Raw genomic sequence first — 17141 nt, 5'->3', positions numbered from 1 at the left:
TACTGATATTAATTATATTTTGAACTAAACGTATTTATAACCATATCGTGCCCTTTAAAGGTCGTCTGCTACAATTTGCAACAATCAAGTAAGAAGAACATGCGTTTGTTTAATTAGGACGTATATGATAAACATTCCCGCATTTGATACAATTTATCAAGCGTCACTTATTCTGAAGTGACATTTTGAACGCAATATTTTTGCCAAATTAAACATTTTGGCAATGCAAAAAAAGTAAGATTAGTATTAGGATAGGTATGCATAGTACATAGATGCAGAGTGAATTAGGCAAAGTTCTTCGGTTTTTATTAGATAAATTTAATAAATATTGATCATATACAAAAATATATAATATTTCTTGATTATTTTAGATTTCACTTTTAGCGCCACGAAGAAGTCTACGGCGAAAGGTGAAACTTAATTTGACAGGTCGGCTATGTTGTATTGTATTGTAGTTCACGAATTAGGCACGTACCCTGCATAGTGACTACAAAATCCTATAGAAAATATATGGGTCTGGGGAATATTACTAAGAATTACTTAGTTAAATAAATATGTGTAGACAATTCACACACCACCATTACCAGCTGGTCCATGGTTACTTAATGAGAATAGAAAAATATTTGTTATAATTATGGTCTGTGTTTCGTTACTTTTGTCTGAAATAAATATCCATAGTTAATATATACAATGAAGCGGTATTTCCTAAGACTCTTTTCTTACCTATCTACTTTTTTCATCGCTGGGGTATATGAATTCAATTATGCCCAGTATACGGTACTTCATTCGTGACGTCCCAAAAAAATAATACATTGTCAAACGTGCAACAGCTGACGTTGACACATTACACATAACGCAAGTCAAAATTACGAGTTATTGCGTTGTCACTTGTCAGCGAAGTGTATTTATCATTGAAAATAAAATCATCAAATTCATTATTTACTCATTATAATTAAAATGAGATGACGTGAATCGTTAACAATATAACAGACCTGAACAATACATTCCAGATACCTATCCATTCATATATAATTCGCAACAATGGCCGGAACGCCGATCAAATTAGGTTCTATTCTATCGTTTTGTATTGTGTTATATGCAGTGTATTATAGGAAAAATGATATTGGAGACGTTAGATTATCTCCAGTAAAAGAGCACCTATTATTTTTGGAGAAGGAAAATTCCGTTGGTGTTGGGAAAAATCAGCCTAAAGTCGCACTCGGATATGGCGCTTGTCATGATTTATTCGTTAATGCGACAGCATTGTTGGACTACAGGGATTTGAAGGGGCCCCCCGAACATTTCAACGAAATAACTACTAAGCAGGAATTCTTGAAAAGCTTTGCATATTTCTTCAAACATGGAGCTGCAGCAGAGTGAGTTTCAAAACTTTTTAAAATAAGCATAGAAATTGTTAGAAAGCATATAAATTTTACGTGAAATTATCAAACGTGTCTGTAGTTAACATACTTTAGATAATAAGAACTTAGAATGTTGGTTGTTTTATTATGTTGCCTTGATCAAACTACATTTTATTTCTTAATTGGGCCATAATTTTTCAATTTCAGGCGTTTCATGTCCAACAGTGAATTATATGACGAATTAGTAGAACAAGCATTGAAATTATCAGACACTAGATGGGCGATCGGCGGCAATGCCCCATTGATGGCTAAAAGATTCTTCATTGAAGGCTGGAAAGTGTTACTAGCTGCAAAAATGAGTAACAAGCTGAAAGCGTACATTCCTGAGGAAATAGAAATAGTGGGCGGCGAAGAGAATGAAGCAGTAAAAGATGATATTCACATGATTCTCGAGTATAAGGCTGATGAACAATTTGGGGCGTACAAATCCCCCAGAGCTAATAGATACATAATGCATAATGATGAAAATAATCCATTGCTAAGTTCATTGGAGAAGCTCGGAGAACATTTGGTCAAGTTCACACCAAATCTTCTTGTTATCAGCGGGCTACAAATGATGGATAATTTTCCGTTTAAACAGAATGGAAAAGGTAAACCAAGTTCTGATTAAAGATTGAATACTTCCCTTCACACATAAATCAATGTCTATATGGTATCAAAACTTTAATCTACCTTTGTGCTTAATTTCATCCACATCCGGCATTTCTGAAAAAAAGTAACATACATTTAAATGTATATAATTTCTTTGTTTTTTTAGTATGTGAATATGACAATTCTGTATTAATTGACTAGGTTGTTGTTAATTGTAACGTCATTTGCATTGATTGCTGTGTTGATGTTATATATGCATTTATAACATTTCTAGTTTTCATTTTCAATACTGAATTATATTTATTCTGAGAGCCTTTAAAGCAGTTTTGAGTTTAAAAGTAATGAAATGCTTCGTATATGACAAATTTTTAAAGAATTGAAAAATTTTATTGCAACGAAAATGTGAACCCGCGTCTTTTTGCTACGGTTTGGCAAAATTATGCTAATTAGAATACCACCTCGTGATCAAACTTTTTTGTTTCTTTAAAAGTTCCTCCTTTAAAGCACTTTTTAAGCAGTACAATTACATACTTGAAAACTGACCGAGTTTTGAAAAAAATTGCATAAAGTGGATTTGAAACTTTGATCTTTCGCTTTAGCATAGCATATAGTATACATCCGTCATTTCCTAATGTATATACTTACACGTATTTTTTGCAGATTTGAGAGCAGAAAGATTAGATCTAGTCAAAGAACAAATTTTATCACAGCCTCTCAACACACTGTCACATTTTGAAATGGCCAGCTATGTGGACTTAGAACTTCTCACACATTTGACTACTAAAGTTTTACCTTATGTTGACTCAGTGGGTATGAATGAACAAGAACTCTCTAATTTATACAATGTATTAGAATACGGTGAAGTTATGGTGGTCGCCGACTCTAACCCAAGAGTGGCGACAGCATTGGACCAAATGCGGAAAACATTCCATCTCATACGTCAGAAAAACAAAGAATTCAATAGCAAAAGAAAAATAACGCGTATCCACGTACATACATTAGCATACCAAGCTATTTTAACAGTTAAAAATTCTGATTGGAAACGGACAGAGGCTGCGGCAGCTAAAGCATCATTGACGGCACACAGATATGTTTGCAACACACAAAAAATATCACTAGATAAATCAAAATTATTATTGGATGATAGTTTTTCAACAACAACCGATAATGATAACAATAGTAGAGTGTTCTTCGAGCCAACTAAGCCAGTGGCATGCTGGGACGAAGAATTGGATGGGGATAAAGTCGAAATTTGTGTAGCCCCAGTGCTTATATGTACAGAGGCTCAGTTGACTGCGGGCGCAGGGGATAACATATCAGCAGCTGGGTTGGTTTTACAGGTGGAGAAATGATTTTAGTCATAACACTTTATTCACAGCTAGAAATGAGCATGAACTATTTTATGTAAGCAATGAACAATAGCAATTCAATTTCTAGATCAAAATCTTAGCAATAATAGAGCATATCAATTGTTTTTATCTGTTGAATATGTTATAGTTAATTGAATTTTTAAAGTTATTATCGAAATTAACATTGAATTGTAAGAGGTATAGTTGAATCAACTAGAAATAGTTCTTTACCATTGGAAAGTTTATGCTCACATCTCGTGCTGTAAGAACAATGTAAGTCATTAGGTATTTATTTTATTTGCTTAATAAATTTATTTAGAACTTTTTGTGTGCCATGCCACTTCTTTGGCATTGCACAAATATTAAAAAAATAGCTTTTAACGATATTACAGTCTCTAAAATTCAATGAAGATGTTTAGACAGGTCGATCGAGACGCTTATTAATAATATGCTATTCACAAAAGGTTTACAATTCCCGCATCAATTTGTCTGTTAAAATGGAATGATCAAATAGGTATATCACTTAATTGGCCCATTAAAAATAATGAATTAAAGTAGGTGTGGGTAGTTTCATAGCAATAAAAAATTAATTTCCCCTTTTTTATTTGTCGCTTCAAGCAAATTTATTGTCTTTGCAATAAATCACTCATTGCACTTGGAAATGAGGGTTGATCTAAATTATTAGGAAAATTAGAAAAAAAATATATGTTTTCTAGCGATTGTTCATGCATGATTGTAGAAATAAAAAAAAATACTTGTTTTAAGAAAATGTTTGCTTTATGCAAATTTTGGGAGGAAATTTATTTTACTATCTTTTTATTGTTAATGATTTTGTTAATTGTGAAGTCTGATAAAATTTTTCGAATAATAAATAATGGACCTGTTACTTATAAACTAAATCTAGTTATTAAATCATTAATACAATTTTCTCATCAAGTGTTAAATCAAAAATTTCAAATTTTTATTCAGACAAAAATCTCGACTATATGAGGAAGTTGCAAATAGGTTAATGAAAAATATTTAAATTGAAAAATTTTATGATCCCCCATTATATATGTATTTCAATATTTTTATTTATAAAGCATTGTAATGCAATTTTAAATAAAAAAATATTGTATTTGCCACTTTTATTATTAAAAAAAAAACTTGAATGTTGCTAAATGAAACTACACAAGGCATTTTAATATTTATTCATAGACAAAGTGTTACAATATTGGTATAAATGTTACAGCTAAGATAACTTTAGTTATAACTTAAAACTATCAAATGTTTAATGTAAATTTATAAATCCCACAATCTCCTAACATTCCTTGGGACAAAATATACACTCCAATGGCTTTTAATTATATCAATATGTTCTTATATTGTTGTTTTATTATTTGGTAAATTAAATTCCCCAAATATACTCGACTAGAATTTGTGAGTTTTCTTTTTCTAGTATTGTGTATTAGAATACATTTATAATAACTACCATAGATGTAGATAGTATATAATAGTGCACAATGGTGGGTGGTTGGAAAATTTCATAATTACCTGATGGTATGACAGGTATTCTATTTAGAAATATGGATGTAATACCTAAAATTCATTATAACAAACTTATAACTAATTATCTGAGTACACATAAACTAATTAATGTTAACAAACTTTTGCAGACACATATACCTTGTCTGATAATATTATAGTATTGTAGAGATAACAACTAAAACTTCAAGAGTTAACTCTTGGTAACAGAACTTATTCTAAAATGTCTTGCAAAAAGACAAAATATAACAAATTAACAATAGATATTCTGATATCTCAGTCTTTAAATAGGGGTTAATTCTGAAAACCAAGTTGCTTAATCATCTGAGAATTTAATTTTTTTGTTTTGTGGTTGGCCTGTTGCTCGATACGGTTCGTACAAACCACTCTTAATGAACCTCTTGGCCGCATCGATGTCCATAGTGGGTCTCTTATCACGATCCTGGACTTCCTGCCATTTTTGGATAGCAGCCTTTACTCGTTGAAGCTCATGTTTTATAGGATGTGTTGACGGATCTATACCCTGAATTCTTAACTGGATCCAGTGCAAAGAATTTAAAGTGAACGCAAGGAACAAATCTAATTCTATTTGTGCCGGTAGTGGCATTTTATCGTATTGTGCTTTCAGCGGAAGAAGTTTATCAAGTACTTGTTGAACTTCAATTAAATTCTCCTTGAGATTTTCGCATTTGCTAACAAAATCTTCATCTTTGGCTAACTCACCATATTTTAGATCCCAATTCATTTTGGTCGATTGTTCCATGTTTAAAACACGATTGAAATTAATTTTGATTCCGTAAATGATCTTTTTGACGCTAGATTAGGAATACACACTATATCTGCGCCACGCACGATCCAGATGAAATGTTGAAATGCGATATAAATTGCAATTTTTCTTTATAACCTCTAGCTATACAAAAGTAGATACTTAGCTAGAGTATGTTGTCAATGGTCGGCGGTAGATGACAACTTGACAGTTTGGTGACAGTGAGAATTTTTACTACAAAAGACGTCTCACGCTGAAAGTATGAACAAATTATGGCAGGTCACAAATTGTCCTCCTACTACTGTGAATTAAACCTGCAGTAAATGTGTTCTGTAAATAAATATGGCTCTAATGAAAAAATGATTACATTGAAATTCAAACTTCTCACACCACCACAACATTAACCTTTTCCATATATTATCTACTTTCCCCAAATGAGGGCCTTTGAATAAAACGATACTAGCAACGTTATTTTAGACGTTTACAATGCCGCATCTACGAACTTCTTTCATGGCGAATTTTCGAAATATTCAACGAAAGGGGGAATAACCGACCAAAACCTCTGATATTTGTTATTTTAATTCTTTTATAAAAATTTTCCCGCGGCTTCGCACGCACTAAATTCTGCGCAATTTAATAGATGTTATTGTACATATAAACCTTCCTCTTGAATCACTCTATTAAAAAAGACCCCATCAAAATCTGTTGTGTAGTTTTAAAGATCTAAACTTACATACACATATAAAAACAGCCGCAGGAAGCAAGGTTTTTAGTTACTTTTTACCCTAAACTTTAAAGATAAATCAAATGTACAAAACATCATAAACCTCCGTTCAGCCATTGTTGAGTTATAAGTGGCGTAACTGACACAACTCATTTATGTATTTTACAATTACACCCAGGAGATTGTCTCAGTGGTGAGAACCTCGGACTTCAAAATCGATAAGTCGGGGTTCGAGACCGGGCGAGCGTGCAGGAAAAAAAATTGATTTTTCAATTTATCTGCGCATGTAGATAACATCACCACTGCTTAAACGGTGAAGGAAAACATCGTGAGGAAACCGGCATGTCCGAGAATCAAAAGTTCGACGACATGTGACATCTGCCAACCCGCACTTGGCCAGCGTGGTGGATTATGGCCTGAACCCTCATAGGAGGCCTGTGTCCCAGCAGTGGGAACATATATGGGCTGATGATGATCCAGGAGATTATAATAAAGAACATTTTAAAATCAGAATTATTTATTTGTGAAAATCGAAGCACAATAATTTTGACTTATTAGTTTTGTGGACTTTTACAATTTATATTATTGTTCATTACATACAATAATAACACAGTAGTTATAATCAATTTACGTTCTAATCATCTAAGTATTCAAAAGGTTCTGGCGGCTCTGGTTCTTTTTCCTCCTCAGTTTTAGGCCCGAAGGCTGCTACCGGTTCAACAAGCACTTGCTCGCCATCACCAGAGTGATTCAGCATCACTATGCCACCGATGGTAACGTCTTTAAGCGGCGTGTACCCGGATCCGTCAACTACGGATAGGCCTTTCAATTGCTGACGCATAACCCTCGCAGGATTGCTTAAAATCTCAAAGTTCGGTTCGGGCTCCTTCTTTTCCTTTGTTTCTTTTTCTTCACCTTCTTTCTCATCCTTCTTCACTTCCTTGGAACTAGATGCCTCTTTATCAGACTTCCCATGAACTGTTATGTTAGGGTTTGGCGATTTAGATGGCTTCTTTTCTTCTTCATCAACATCCATTTTAGATGTTGATGATGACGTCAAACTGGATGAACCATCAGTACCGTGCGCGCGCCTTCTCGCTCTAGCTGCAGCAATACTCAATACAGCAGTAGTAACTCTTTCCCTTTCCTCTCGCTTCTTTTCTTCCAAGGGTGCTGGATATGCATACAGTGAAGGCTTAGAGTTAGACTTCAATTCCAGCTGAGGCATTTTTAAGTCAGAGTTAAGTGCAATTAGGCAAGTTGGAGTAAACGCCAACGAAAGACAATGGGCCAGCGGGAACCAGTACCAATATTGTGTAAATACAAGCATACCTACAACAGCGAGCATATTCATGTGACCAGTTCTATTTTGTAGAGAAACTGTCACGTTTCGGCCACCCGCGTCAATTATTCCCTGTGCAAGGATAGCTCCAAACTTAGCCATTACATCCTCATGCTTATTAGAAATGACTTGAGCATAAAGCTGGCGGAAATAGGTCACTTTCGGGCACAATGCTTCAGTTTGTTGGATTAGGATCATGGCAGAAGCAATAAGCGCTCCTTGGCGTACAAAATTTACTGGATCAAATTTGACCATGGGCTCCAGTAGACCTATCGCTTCACGGTTTCCAGTTCCAGCGCAGGCAATACCCAAGGCCATAGCCGCGCCATAACGGACATGGGGATTATAAGATTCAGCCAAAAGAGACACAACAGAAGGACATTGTTCGGGCGTTCTGAATAATAAGAAACCAAGAGCTGTTACTGCTGCCCGACGTACATCATCATTTACGTCAGATACAGCGACGTGAAGTAATGTGCGGATCGAATCGTTGTTACCGGTACCACAGTAAGCAGTTGCAATTGTGTAGCAACCAGCGCGGCGCAACAAAGGATCTTTATCTCTCAATAACTGCTGAACAAGAGCATCAGCTTCTTCAAGACGACCATACATAGTAAATGAAATACCAACAGCTAAGCCACGTAAGATCTTTTCGTGCTGTGTTTCTTGTGCATAAGCAACCATATCTTCAATGGCTGCTGCATGTCTGGAACCCAACATTACCATTCCCATAGCAATACCTGCAGCTTCACCTGTTACAGCATCATCTTGATACAAATTAAACTTAAGTTGTTCATACACATCCTGCCTATGTGTGCCCATGGCAGCCAATCCCAGTCCTAAACAACCACCATGTCGCACCATTTCATTCTGAGCATCTTTTAATTGTGTTAAAAGGTAGTCAATGATGTTTGCACCATGGTTGGCGTGGATCAATCCAAGGGCATAAAGACCACCACCCTCCGAGTAACCTGAAGAAGGTCCAGCTTCTTTAGGCAAGTATGATTGCATAAGAGCAAGTGATTCATTCTCATGACCTCTGTGAATCACTCCAAGTGATGCTGTAACAGTAAGTTTGGCCCAATTTGTTGCTCTAGCCAGCCATTCCAAATTATCTCTTAAAAACTGGTCACTTGTTGTTCCTGCATGCATGAACGCATTAGCAATAACTGTTGCTGTATGGCAAATGGATACTCTGATTGCGTCTTTGGTGTTTTTGAGGATGAGCATGTCTGCATGATTTGACCTAATTAAGAACTGCAGTTGTAAACCTATTGATACATCACCTCCTAAAATTGATATTAATTTTTCAACTCTCTTCTGATGTTCTTTTTCTTCATCGTTAAGACTTTCTATATCTCTCTCAGGTTTCTTTGTTTCTTCTGCTGGGGCTTGATCCACTTCCATAGATGCTTCAGGGAAAGGGCCACCTTGCGGTTGTGGTTTACCCCCAAGGGCACTCGGTATGGGTGCCGTGACTCTGAGAGCTTGCAACACCCTGCCTAAGAATTGTTGTGTGGCTGAATCATACAAATCAAATGCAATTTGATATGCCATAAGAACAGATTCTTGAGGACCATGTGTCAATTTGTCAAGAATTTCTGCCACTGAGAGTGGGTCTTCAAGGAAAATCAAACATTGGCACATGTTGACATAGTCCGGGATGTTCAGCCCCCTGTATAAGCCAACAAGGGATCTGAGGACTGTGCTGCGGAAGCCACGGTTCTGGAGAAGGCTCATGGCCACTTGGAAAGCATACTGAAGCATTCCTGAAATTACAATAAACAGATATTAAATACAAGTTTAATTCAAATATGGATAAAAAAAATAAGTCAAATTGTATGAATATTTTTTTTTACTATGGTTAAACACATTGAAAATGCATTATCATATACTGATACTAAATTCATTATGGAGATTTCCTTAATTAAAGAACCTTGACCTATATAAAATCACATTATATTTGAGACATAAAATGTATCAATAAAAAAAATGTATATTACATATTGTAATATTTTCTTTAATTTATTTTTAACTTTCATTTTCAAATGAATGATAAACAATCATTTGAAAAGAAAGACAAAGGACTAAGAGAACATCCATATATCAAATTAAAGTTACCTGGTATATCATCAGATTTCATAATGGACTGTTCGAAGACATCCATCCGCCGTGTTTCCAGTGCCAAGCCCAGGGCCTGTCTGTACTGACCATCATCTAAACATCTCTGGAACATACGATTGACTATTGCCTCCAATCTTGGGTCGATTGTCTCCGCTGCACTGTCCACGAACAGAGCTTTACGTTTCTGTGTATAAAAGTCGATTGCCTTTGCAATTGTAGTGTCCACATACTCGTTTCTTGCGTTGACATCGAAGAGATCACCTGCTCCTAACGCATACGTAAGCGAATCTTCAAAGGCACCCAAATGGTAGTACACTTTACTGGCTACCAAAGCAGCTAACTGATGCTGCGAAAAGACTTTGTCTTCATGTAAAATCTCGATCTTTTCAATTGATTCAGATATTTCAGGCCAAAATTCATCAACAATAGTATCCAGTCGTTTTAGGGCGAATTCCTTTACTTCGTGCATCGGTTCATCCAGCAGGGATATTATCCCCGCAGCTGAAGTTATATTCATTTTATAAGGTTTTAAATTTATACTGTCTTCAAAATAATAATGTTTTCCTTGTACTACTAAATAAATGTTCGGCGATCTTTAGAAATCTATTCACATTTCACGATGAATTGACAAATTTGTTTGACCAAAACACAGACTAGAAATACCTGATACCTCTCCATAGAGTACAGATTATAAAATATAAGTAAAGGAAAAGAACATCAGGCATCAGTGACCCACAGACTAATATGTAACATTTTGCATGCAGTGACCTCACGAAATAGGTACTTTCATGTCTTTGATGATCCTCTCATCGATAATGTATTCTTCAGGCTTCGTAGTTAAATAAATAGGTGACTGAAAATAATGCATTTAATTTTCGTTCGTACGGCTTGAAGAATGAAACTGAAGAATTTATTAGAAAAAAATAAAATAGTGGCAAAATCAATTAGATTCTTATCTATTCCTAGACTATTTAATTAGACTGTAAAATTAACTAATGCCATCTATTAAAAATTAAAATTAATTTTCAAGTTTGCATTTTTTATTTTTGCACGTATTCGTCGTGTCATGGTTGGACACTTCACGTGTGTGTTGTCATTTTAGTGTCATTCAACGCCTGACGTGACTTGAGAGTGTTGGAACAGCTGCTTTACTGTGTTCAATATATTGTTTTAGTAAAATTTCACAAAATGTTAGACTTATTTAGCATTTTTAGTAAAGGAGGTATTGTGTTGTGGTGTTTTCAAAGTACGAGTGAAATTTTTTCGCCGTCAGTGAATGCTTTGATAAGAAATGTAATATTACAAGTAAGTTCATTAACATAGAAGCCCTTGCTTACGTTTTAATCATATTTAATGAAGGTCGTCTTTATATAATCTCTTTATAATGTTCAATACTAAAAACTAATTAAGTAATTGTATTTTTAGGAGCGTTCGGGGAACAATTCTTATAACCATGACGCCTTAACATTACAATATAAGCTTGATAATGAATTCGAGCTCGTATTCGTGGTTGCTTACCAGAAAATCCTTCAGCTATCTTACGTGGATAAGTTCCTAAATGATATTCACTTGGAGTTCAGGGATAAGTACAAGAATGATTTACAAAGTGGAAGATTTATCACGGACTTTGATTTCAAAACATCCTTTGATAACATACTTAAGCAATGTGAAACATGGGGTAAGTGCCTGTATTCTAAATACGCAATATGTGTGTATGAAGAGAATTCATTATCTTATCTAGATATTATTTAATAAGTATTATAATGGTAGCCTGCTATAATATTATCCTTAAATAAATTCTTCTAAAATATAATTTTTCCTTTATATATTGAAGCATTCTATATGCATATACTTGCATATTCTATATGCATATACTTCTGTCATTATACATTATTAGAATTCATTAAAATTACTCATCTTTTTGTATAATAATTTTTTGAAATAAAATAACAACAATTTTTAGGAAACCTCTATAAGGAAAGTTTCACAGAAACTAAAACTCAACTGGACTAGTTAAATAATCTCACCTCGTTTAAATAATAAATCATTTGTCAACTTGAAAAGATTTCATGGATGCTTTTCAAGTTTCTATATAATTTATCATTTAATTGATATTTATGTTGTACAATTTTGATTCACTTTCAGCTAAGTCACAAGCAAAAATACCAAAACAGATGAGAACATTTGAAGACTCGCAGAAGTCTAAAAAAACTGTAGCATCCATGATTGAAAGGAAAGGAGACGAAAAGAATAAGAAATCAGGTAATTTTTATTGAAAGAATATTCAATACACGGAATTTCATTTATGTTGGACATGAAGTTTCATACATTTGTTACTTTCAAGCAATTAATACATAATTGGTACGAATTTTAATTTACACTAGGTCTCTCTTTAGATTCCCTGATAATTTTTTTTTTTTTGAAAACTTGAAAGTTCAAAGTTGCCATGTATATATTGCCATAAACATATCATTTTTATAGTAGCTCTTTAGATAAGTGTTGTGAGTCCTAATTGGACTTGAGAGATATTTATTTCCTGTCATATGATACAGAGTATTTACAGTATAGGACACATTTTAGCACTCGCTAATAGTGTAATAAAAAAACCAGAATTAAAAATATGATTTCTTTTAGTGAAAATTGTAGAAAATAAGATTGCAAATGGAAAGATTGAAGAGTCTCCAGAATTAGAAGATGATGTTATAGCCGCAAACAGAGCTAAGCTCGCTCAGAAATTGGCCTCAAAAGTCAAAAAGGAAGTTAAGTAAGTACCTGAATATTCTTTACTAGCTTTGTCACTTGATTTCACCCAAAGTTGAATTTGCGGGCAACAGCTACATGACTGACGAATATTATCAAAATCCGTTTAGTAGTTTTCAAATGAAAGAGTAACATACATCCATAACCTCACAATCTTTTGCATTTGTGGTATCTGTTAATCTGTTTCATCTGTGGTGTATATCAATCACTCAGGGATCATGTGCATATCCAATGCTACAAGAATTTTTGGATTTGCTTTATAATTTTGTGTCTTTAATCAATATAGTTAAAGATTTGTATAAATAAAAAACAAAAAAATAAATATAAAAAAAAAGAATTATTGAAGCAATCATGTTTTTTAAATATGCATTTAAAAACATAGGAAGTCCCCGAAAAGTCCAAAAGCGGTGGACCGCACCAAGAAGCCACGCGTGTGGGAGCTGGGAGGTGACTCCAGGGACCTGCCCACTCTGGACTTCAGTACCGATAAGGAGGGCGACGCTGAAGTGTCTGCTGACACTCAGGTAAGGTTTTTTTGCAATTGTATTAACTTTAAAAGCAGTAATTATTGATTTGTGTTGCGTCTCTACAAATGAATTGCTGATTTAAATGAAACGGGATAAAGAAAGTATTGAGGAGGGGAGCAAAGGAAAGGACTGGAAAGGGTAAGGAAAAGAACACGGGCCTCTGTGTATTTCTTGCTTTTTTCCGTTTAATAACCCGCTCGCATTGCTGCAAACTGATACCGGAACATGGAGACGGAATGTTTAATTAAAAGAAGGGGGAAGTAGAGAAAGGAGACAAGTAAAGGAGTATTAGTACAGTTTGCACCAGAGAGAGAGAGAGATGTAGTCTATAACAGTATTATTTCTATCCAGTTGGTTGGCCAAATGACGGGCGCTATTCGTGATTTGGAAGTGGAGTCTGACGATGACAGCAGTAGTGAGGAGGAAGAGGAACAGCCTGAAGGGAAACCAGCACCCAAGAAGTCTGGTGGAATGTTCAGCATCTTTAAGGGTAAGCGGCTTGTTGTCCATATATCATTTTGTTTTAAGTCATTGACATATCTTCATAGGACTGTTGTTTTCGTTCCTGGAAAATGAGAAATATGCTTTCTAAACCTTGATCTATAAGAATATATTACGCGCCAGACTGTAATCATTACAATTTTTGGACACGACACCATTTGTGACTTCAATTTATTAGGACAGTAAGTTATTTACGCTTTTTTCACAGGTCTTGTTGGATCTAAGGCGCTAACCGAAGAACAAATGCGTCCAGTACTGGATAAGATGAGAGACCATCTGATCGGCAAGAACGTGGCCGCTGATATCGCCAACAAACTGTGTGACTCCGTCGCTACTAAGTTGGAAGGAAAGGTATAGAAACTATTATACAGCTCGATAAAAGATAACAATGAGTTCTATATGTCTAGATCTCTGGTCGCTAATTTATCGTGAACTTTACGTCTTAACGGATTTTTATTTATTGAAATGTTACCTGTCTAAAGGCTTTTCCAAAAAATACCTCTGACAAAATATAAGACAGACAGGCTGAAAGTAAAAATACTTTAGTATTATTATAATAAGTAATTTAAAAGGGGTGTTTAATAGCACACTTTATAATTGTATTCATATGTACGACATTGAATTACTGAAACCATTCTTTTAATTCATCTGGATATGTTTTGTTTAGCTTATCTGTCAGTTAAATTACTAAGAACAGCAAATATATTCTAAACTAACTGCTTTCCGAACGGGTGGCAAATGTTAGAACTGATCGTATGTTATGACGAATTCGAAAGTGCTTCTAGAAGAATCAAATATCCTCTATTCCAGGTGCTTGGAACGTTCGAGAGCGTCGCGACAACGGTGAAAGCGACTCTGACGTCATCGCTCATGCAGATCCTGTCGCCGAAGAGACGCGTCGACATACTGCGGGACTGCTTGCACGCGCGGCAACAGGGCCGCCCCTATGTCATGTCGTTTTGTGGGGTTAGTATGGAGTAAACAATGAAAAAAATAGACCAAATTGAGATAGGACCACATGGGATACACCAGGGTTCAAATAAAAAAAGAATCACCAAAAACGGTTCACGCATTTGACAGTTCTGCCATAATAAAATAACAGTTGAATTGAACTCCTCCTTTTTTTGAAGTCGGTGGAAACTACGTTTGGGACTCGGGATCCCGACAGTAGTGTTTACTTCAACTAATCCAACGATATGGTGAGAGATAGGAAGTCCATAAAACTGGCACGGTAACGCGTTACGTAACGACGTGGTTTACCCTCCTATGTGGAGTTCAATCCCCTTCAAGAAGTAAAATTTGTATCATAAAAAAATAAATAAAATAGTATTATTTAATGAAGACAAATAAATTTTGTGATATCATTCTGGTCTATAAACGGTAACCATTGTACACAATGATATCATCACTTGTAGCTACATAAAAACTAAATTACGAAGTAAACAAATACCGATGTTTCAAAAAAATTTTTTTCTGTGTCACTTTTTAATATCACGAGCGGACAATGCTTGTCAGCGTTATCCACAATATCACTGGATTCGGTATGTAACACTTTCAAGTAAATTAAAAGTAATAAAAAAAAATCCTTTTCAGGTAAACGGCGTCGGGAAGTCGACGAACCTCGCCAAGATCTGCTTCTGGTTGATCGAGAACGACCTCTCCGTGCTGATCGCCGCGTGCGACACGTTCCGCGCGGGCGCAGTGGAGCAGCTGCGCACGCACACGCGCCGCCTCGACGCGCTGCACCCGCCGCACGCGCACCACGGCCGCCGCATGGTGCACCTCTACGAGAAGGGATACGGTGAGCACGCACACACGTGCACGCACACACACACACACGCACGCACACACGCGCACACACACACACACACACACACACACACACACACACGCGCGCGCGCGCGCGCGTGCACACATACAATGAATACACAAAAAAAAACGTACCCATACACAAACCTATACTACGCAACTTAAGTTCATGTATTTATTCAATCAATTGTTCAGTTTGACTTTATTAGATGTCTGTATAGATTAATTCGAGATCTTCACTTAAAAGCAAAAGAGTATTCCAGTTTTTTGTTTTTTTATCAATTTCTATTAACCTTTTTATTTATTTCTACACAGGCAAAGACGCAGCCGGCATAGCCATGGAGGCGATACGTTACGCGGCGGACTCCAAGATCGACGTCGTCCTCATCGACACGGCGGGTCGGATGCAAGACAACGAGCCGCTCATGCGAGCCCTCGCCAAACTCATCAAAGTGAACGAGCCAGATCTAGTTCTCTTCGTCGGCGAAGCCCTAGTTGGCAACGAGGCTGTCGACCAACTCGTCAAGTTCAACCAAGCGTTGGCTGACCACAGCTCATCCTCGAACCCGCACGTCATAGATGGAATTGTGTTGACGAAGTTCGACACGATTGACGATAAAGTCGGAGCGGCCATATCTATGACGTATATCACCGGCCAGCCAATAGTGTTCGTTGGGACGGGGCAGACGTACACGGATTTGAAGGCGTTGAACGCAAACGCGGTTGTGCACGCATTAATGAAATAGTATTCGGTCCATGGGGTTTAAACAATAGATATGAAGTGGCAGACGGAGCGAACGTGCGGATTTTTCTTTCGTTTCGATACAGCGATACAGAATAATATACAGCGCTGAAGTATATAGTCTATGGCAAAACATAAAATACATTAAATTTATCTTGTGTTTGCACTTCAAAGTCTATGGGTCCGCACATTGGCTTTATCTTTTTCTATTGGGTTATTTATCAATTATGTTTGTCTATGGATATAAAAAACCGCCATTTAATAGTTTCGGTACTTATTTCTTTTTTATTTCTTTTTTTGAATGCCAAATATGAAATATCACAATGTATTCTCTCTATTGTTGATGGTAATGGATTCTTATTTCTTATAATTATGTTGAATAAATGTTTATTTTATCATTATTTTATTTGTTTTATTTTTATTTTATGGGACCGTTAATACCCATTTTAATTTTTTATTTATTTCAAACATGTCTAAAACTTACACCATAATAAAGTTAAACTACCATGTATTTTAAGCAAAGCACATAAAATGCACAAACTTCCATTTTTATAAAAAAAAAATTGCGCGCCAGGAGTCAATATATTAAATGTGCCTTTCTGTAGTCCATAAATATTCCTTACATCAGCTTATAAAAGTATTCAAATCAATTAGCATAGGTATTCATTCAAGCTTTGTTATAATTCATAATCATTTTTTTAACATTTTTAGCTTAACATTACAATTATTGTTGTGTAAGAATAAGGGAACAGAATTTAAATAAAAGAAACGACATCGATCCTACAGAATTTTGAGTTTGTTATATTTTACTTATTGTTATATCAATATACCTATTACATACATGTTTTCGTAATATAATTATTTATTACTATTTGTTATAATCGATTGTTTTATTTCCTTCCCACTCCAAAACAAATAAAAAAACTTTATTTTAACAAAAAGAGGATAGCTTTTTATTTTA

General features: G+C 35.4%; 4 protein-coding genes across 4 annotated transcripts; 2 read left to right on the top strand and 2 right to left on the bottom strand.

Moving 5' to 3' along the window:
- Positions 1–842: 842 nt before the first annotated feature.
- On the top strand, positions 843–4720 carry LOC119832746 (ADP-dependent glucokinase). Its single transcript, XM_038356474.1, has 3 exons — positions 843–1376; positions 1569–2011; positions 2673–4720. Exons 1-3 carry the CDS (start codon positions 1042–1044, stop codon positions 3362–3364), a joined length of 1470 nt encoding a protein of 489 aa, XP_038212402.1. The 5' UTR covers positions 843–1041; the 3' UTR covers positions 3365–4720.
- LOC119832747 (nuclear nucleic acid-binding protein C1D-like) lies at positions 4536–5825 on the bottom strand. The gene has a single exon (XM_038356475.1). The coding sequence runs from the start codon at positions 5646–5648 to the stop codon at positions 5202–5204; it is 447 nt and encodes a 148-aa protein (XP_038212403.1). The 5' UTR covers positions 5649–5825; the 3' UTR covers positions 4536–5201.
- Positions 5826–6874: 1049 nt separating this feature from the next.
- Positions 6875–10491, bottom strand: LOC119832743 (26S proteasome non-ATPase regulatory subunit 1). Its single transcript, XM_038356470.1, has 2 exons — positions 9839–10491; positions 6875–9486 (listed from the first exon to the last, which is right to left on the bottom strand). The coding sequence occupies exons 1-2, from the start codon at positions 10356–10358 to the stop codon at positions 7010–7012; spliced, it is 2997 nt and encodes a 998-aa protein (XP_038212398.1). The 5' UTR covers positions 10359–10491; the 3' UTR covers positions 6875–7009.
- Positions 10492–10937: 446 nt separating this feature from the next.
- Positions 10938–16581, top strand: LOC119832839 (signal recognition particle receptor subunit alpha homolog). Its single transcript, XM_038356628.1, has 10 exons — positions 10938–11146; positions 11267–11519; positions 11987–12103; positions 12476–12605; positions 12984–13125; positions 13480–13618; positions 13838–13980; positions 14440–14595; positions 15223–15430; positions 15754–16581. The coding sequence occupies exons 1-10, from the start codon at positions 11030–11032 to the stop codon at positions 16182–16184; spliced, it is 1836 nt and encodes a 611-aa protein (XP_038212556.1). The 5' UTR covers positions 10938–11029; the 3' UTR covers positions 16185–16581.
- Positions 16582–17141: the final 560 nt, after the last annotated feature.

The sequence above is a fragment of the Zerene cesonia genome, chromosome 16, assembly GCF_012273895.1.
Source record: "Zerene cesonia ecotype Mississippi chromosome 16, Zerene_cesonia_1.1, whole genome shotgun sequence".
NCBI classification, from domain to species: Eukaryota; Metazoa; Arthropoda; class Insecta; order Lepidoptera; family Pieridae; genus Zerene; species Zerene cesonia.
The sequence above is the reverse complement of the archived record's forward strand: the minus strand, read 5'-3'. Positions and strand labels throughout refer to the sequence as shown.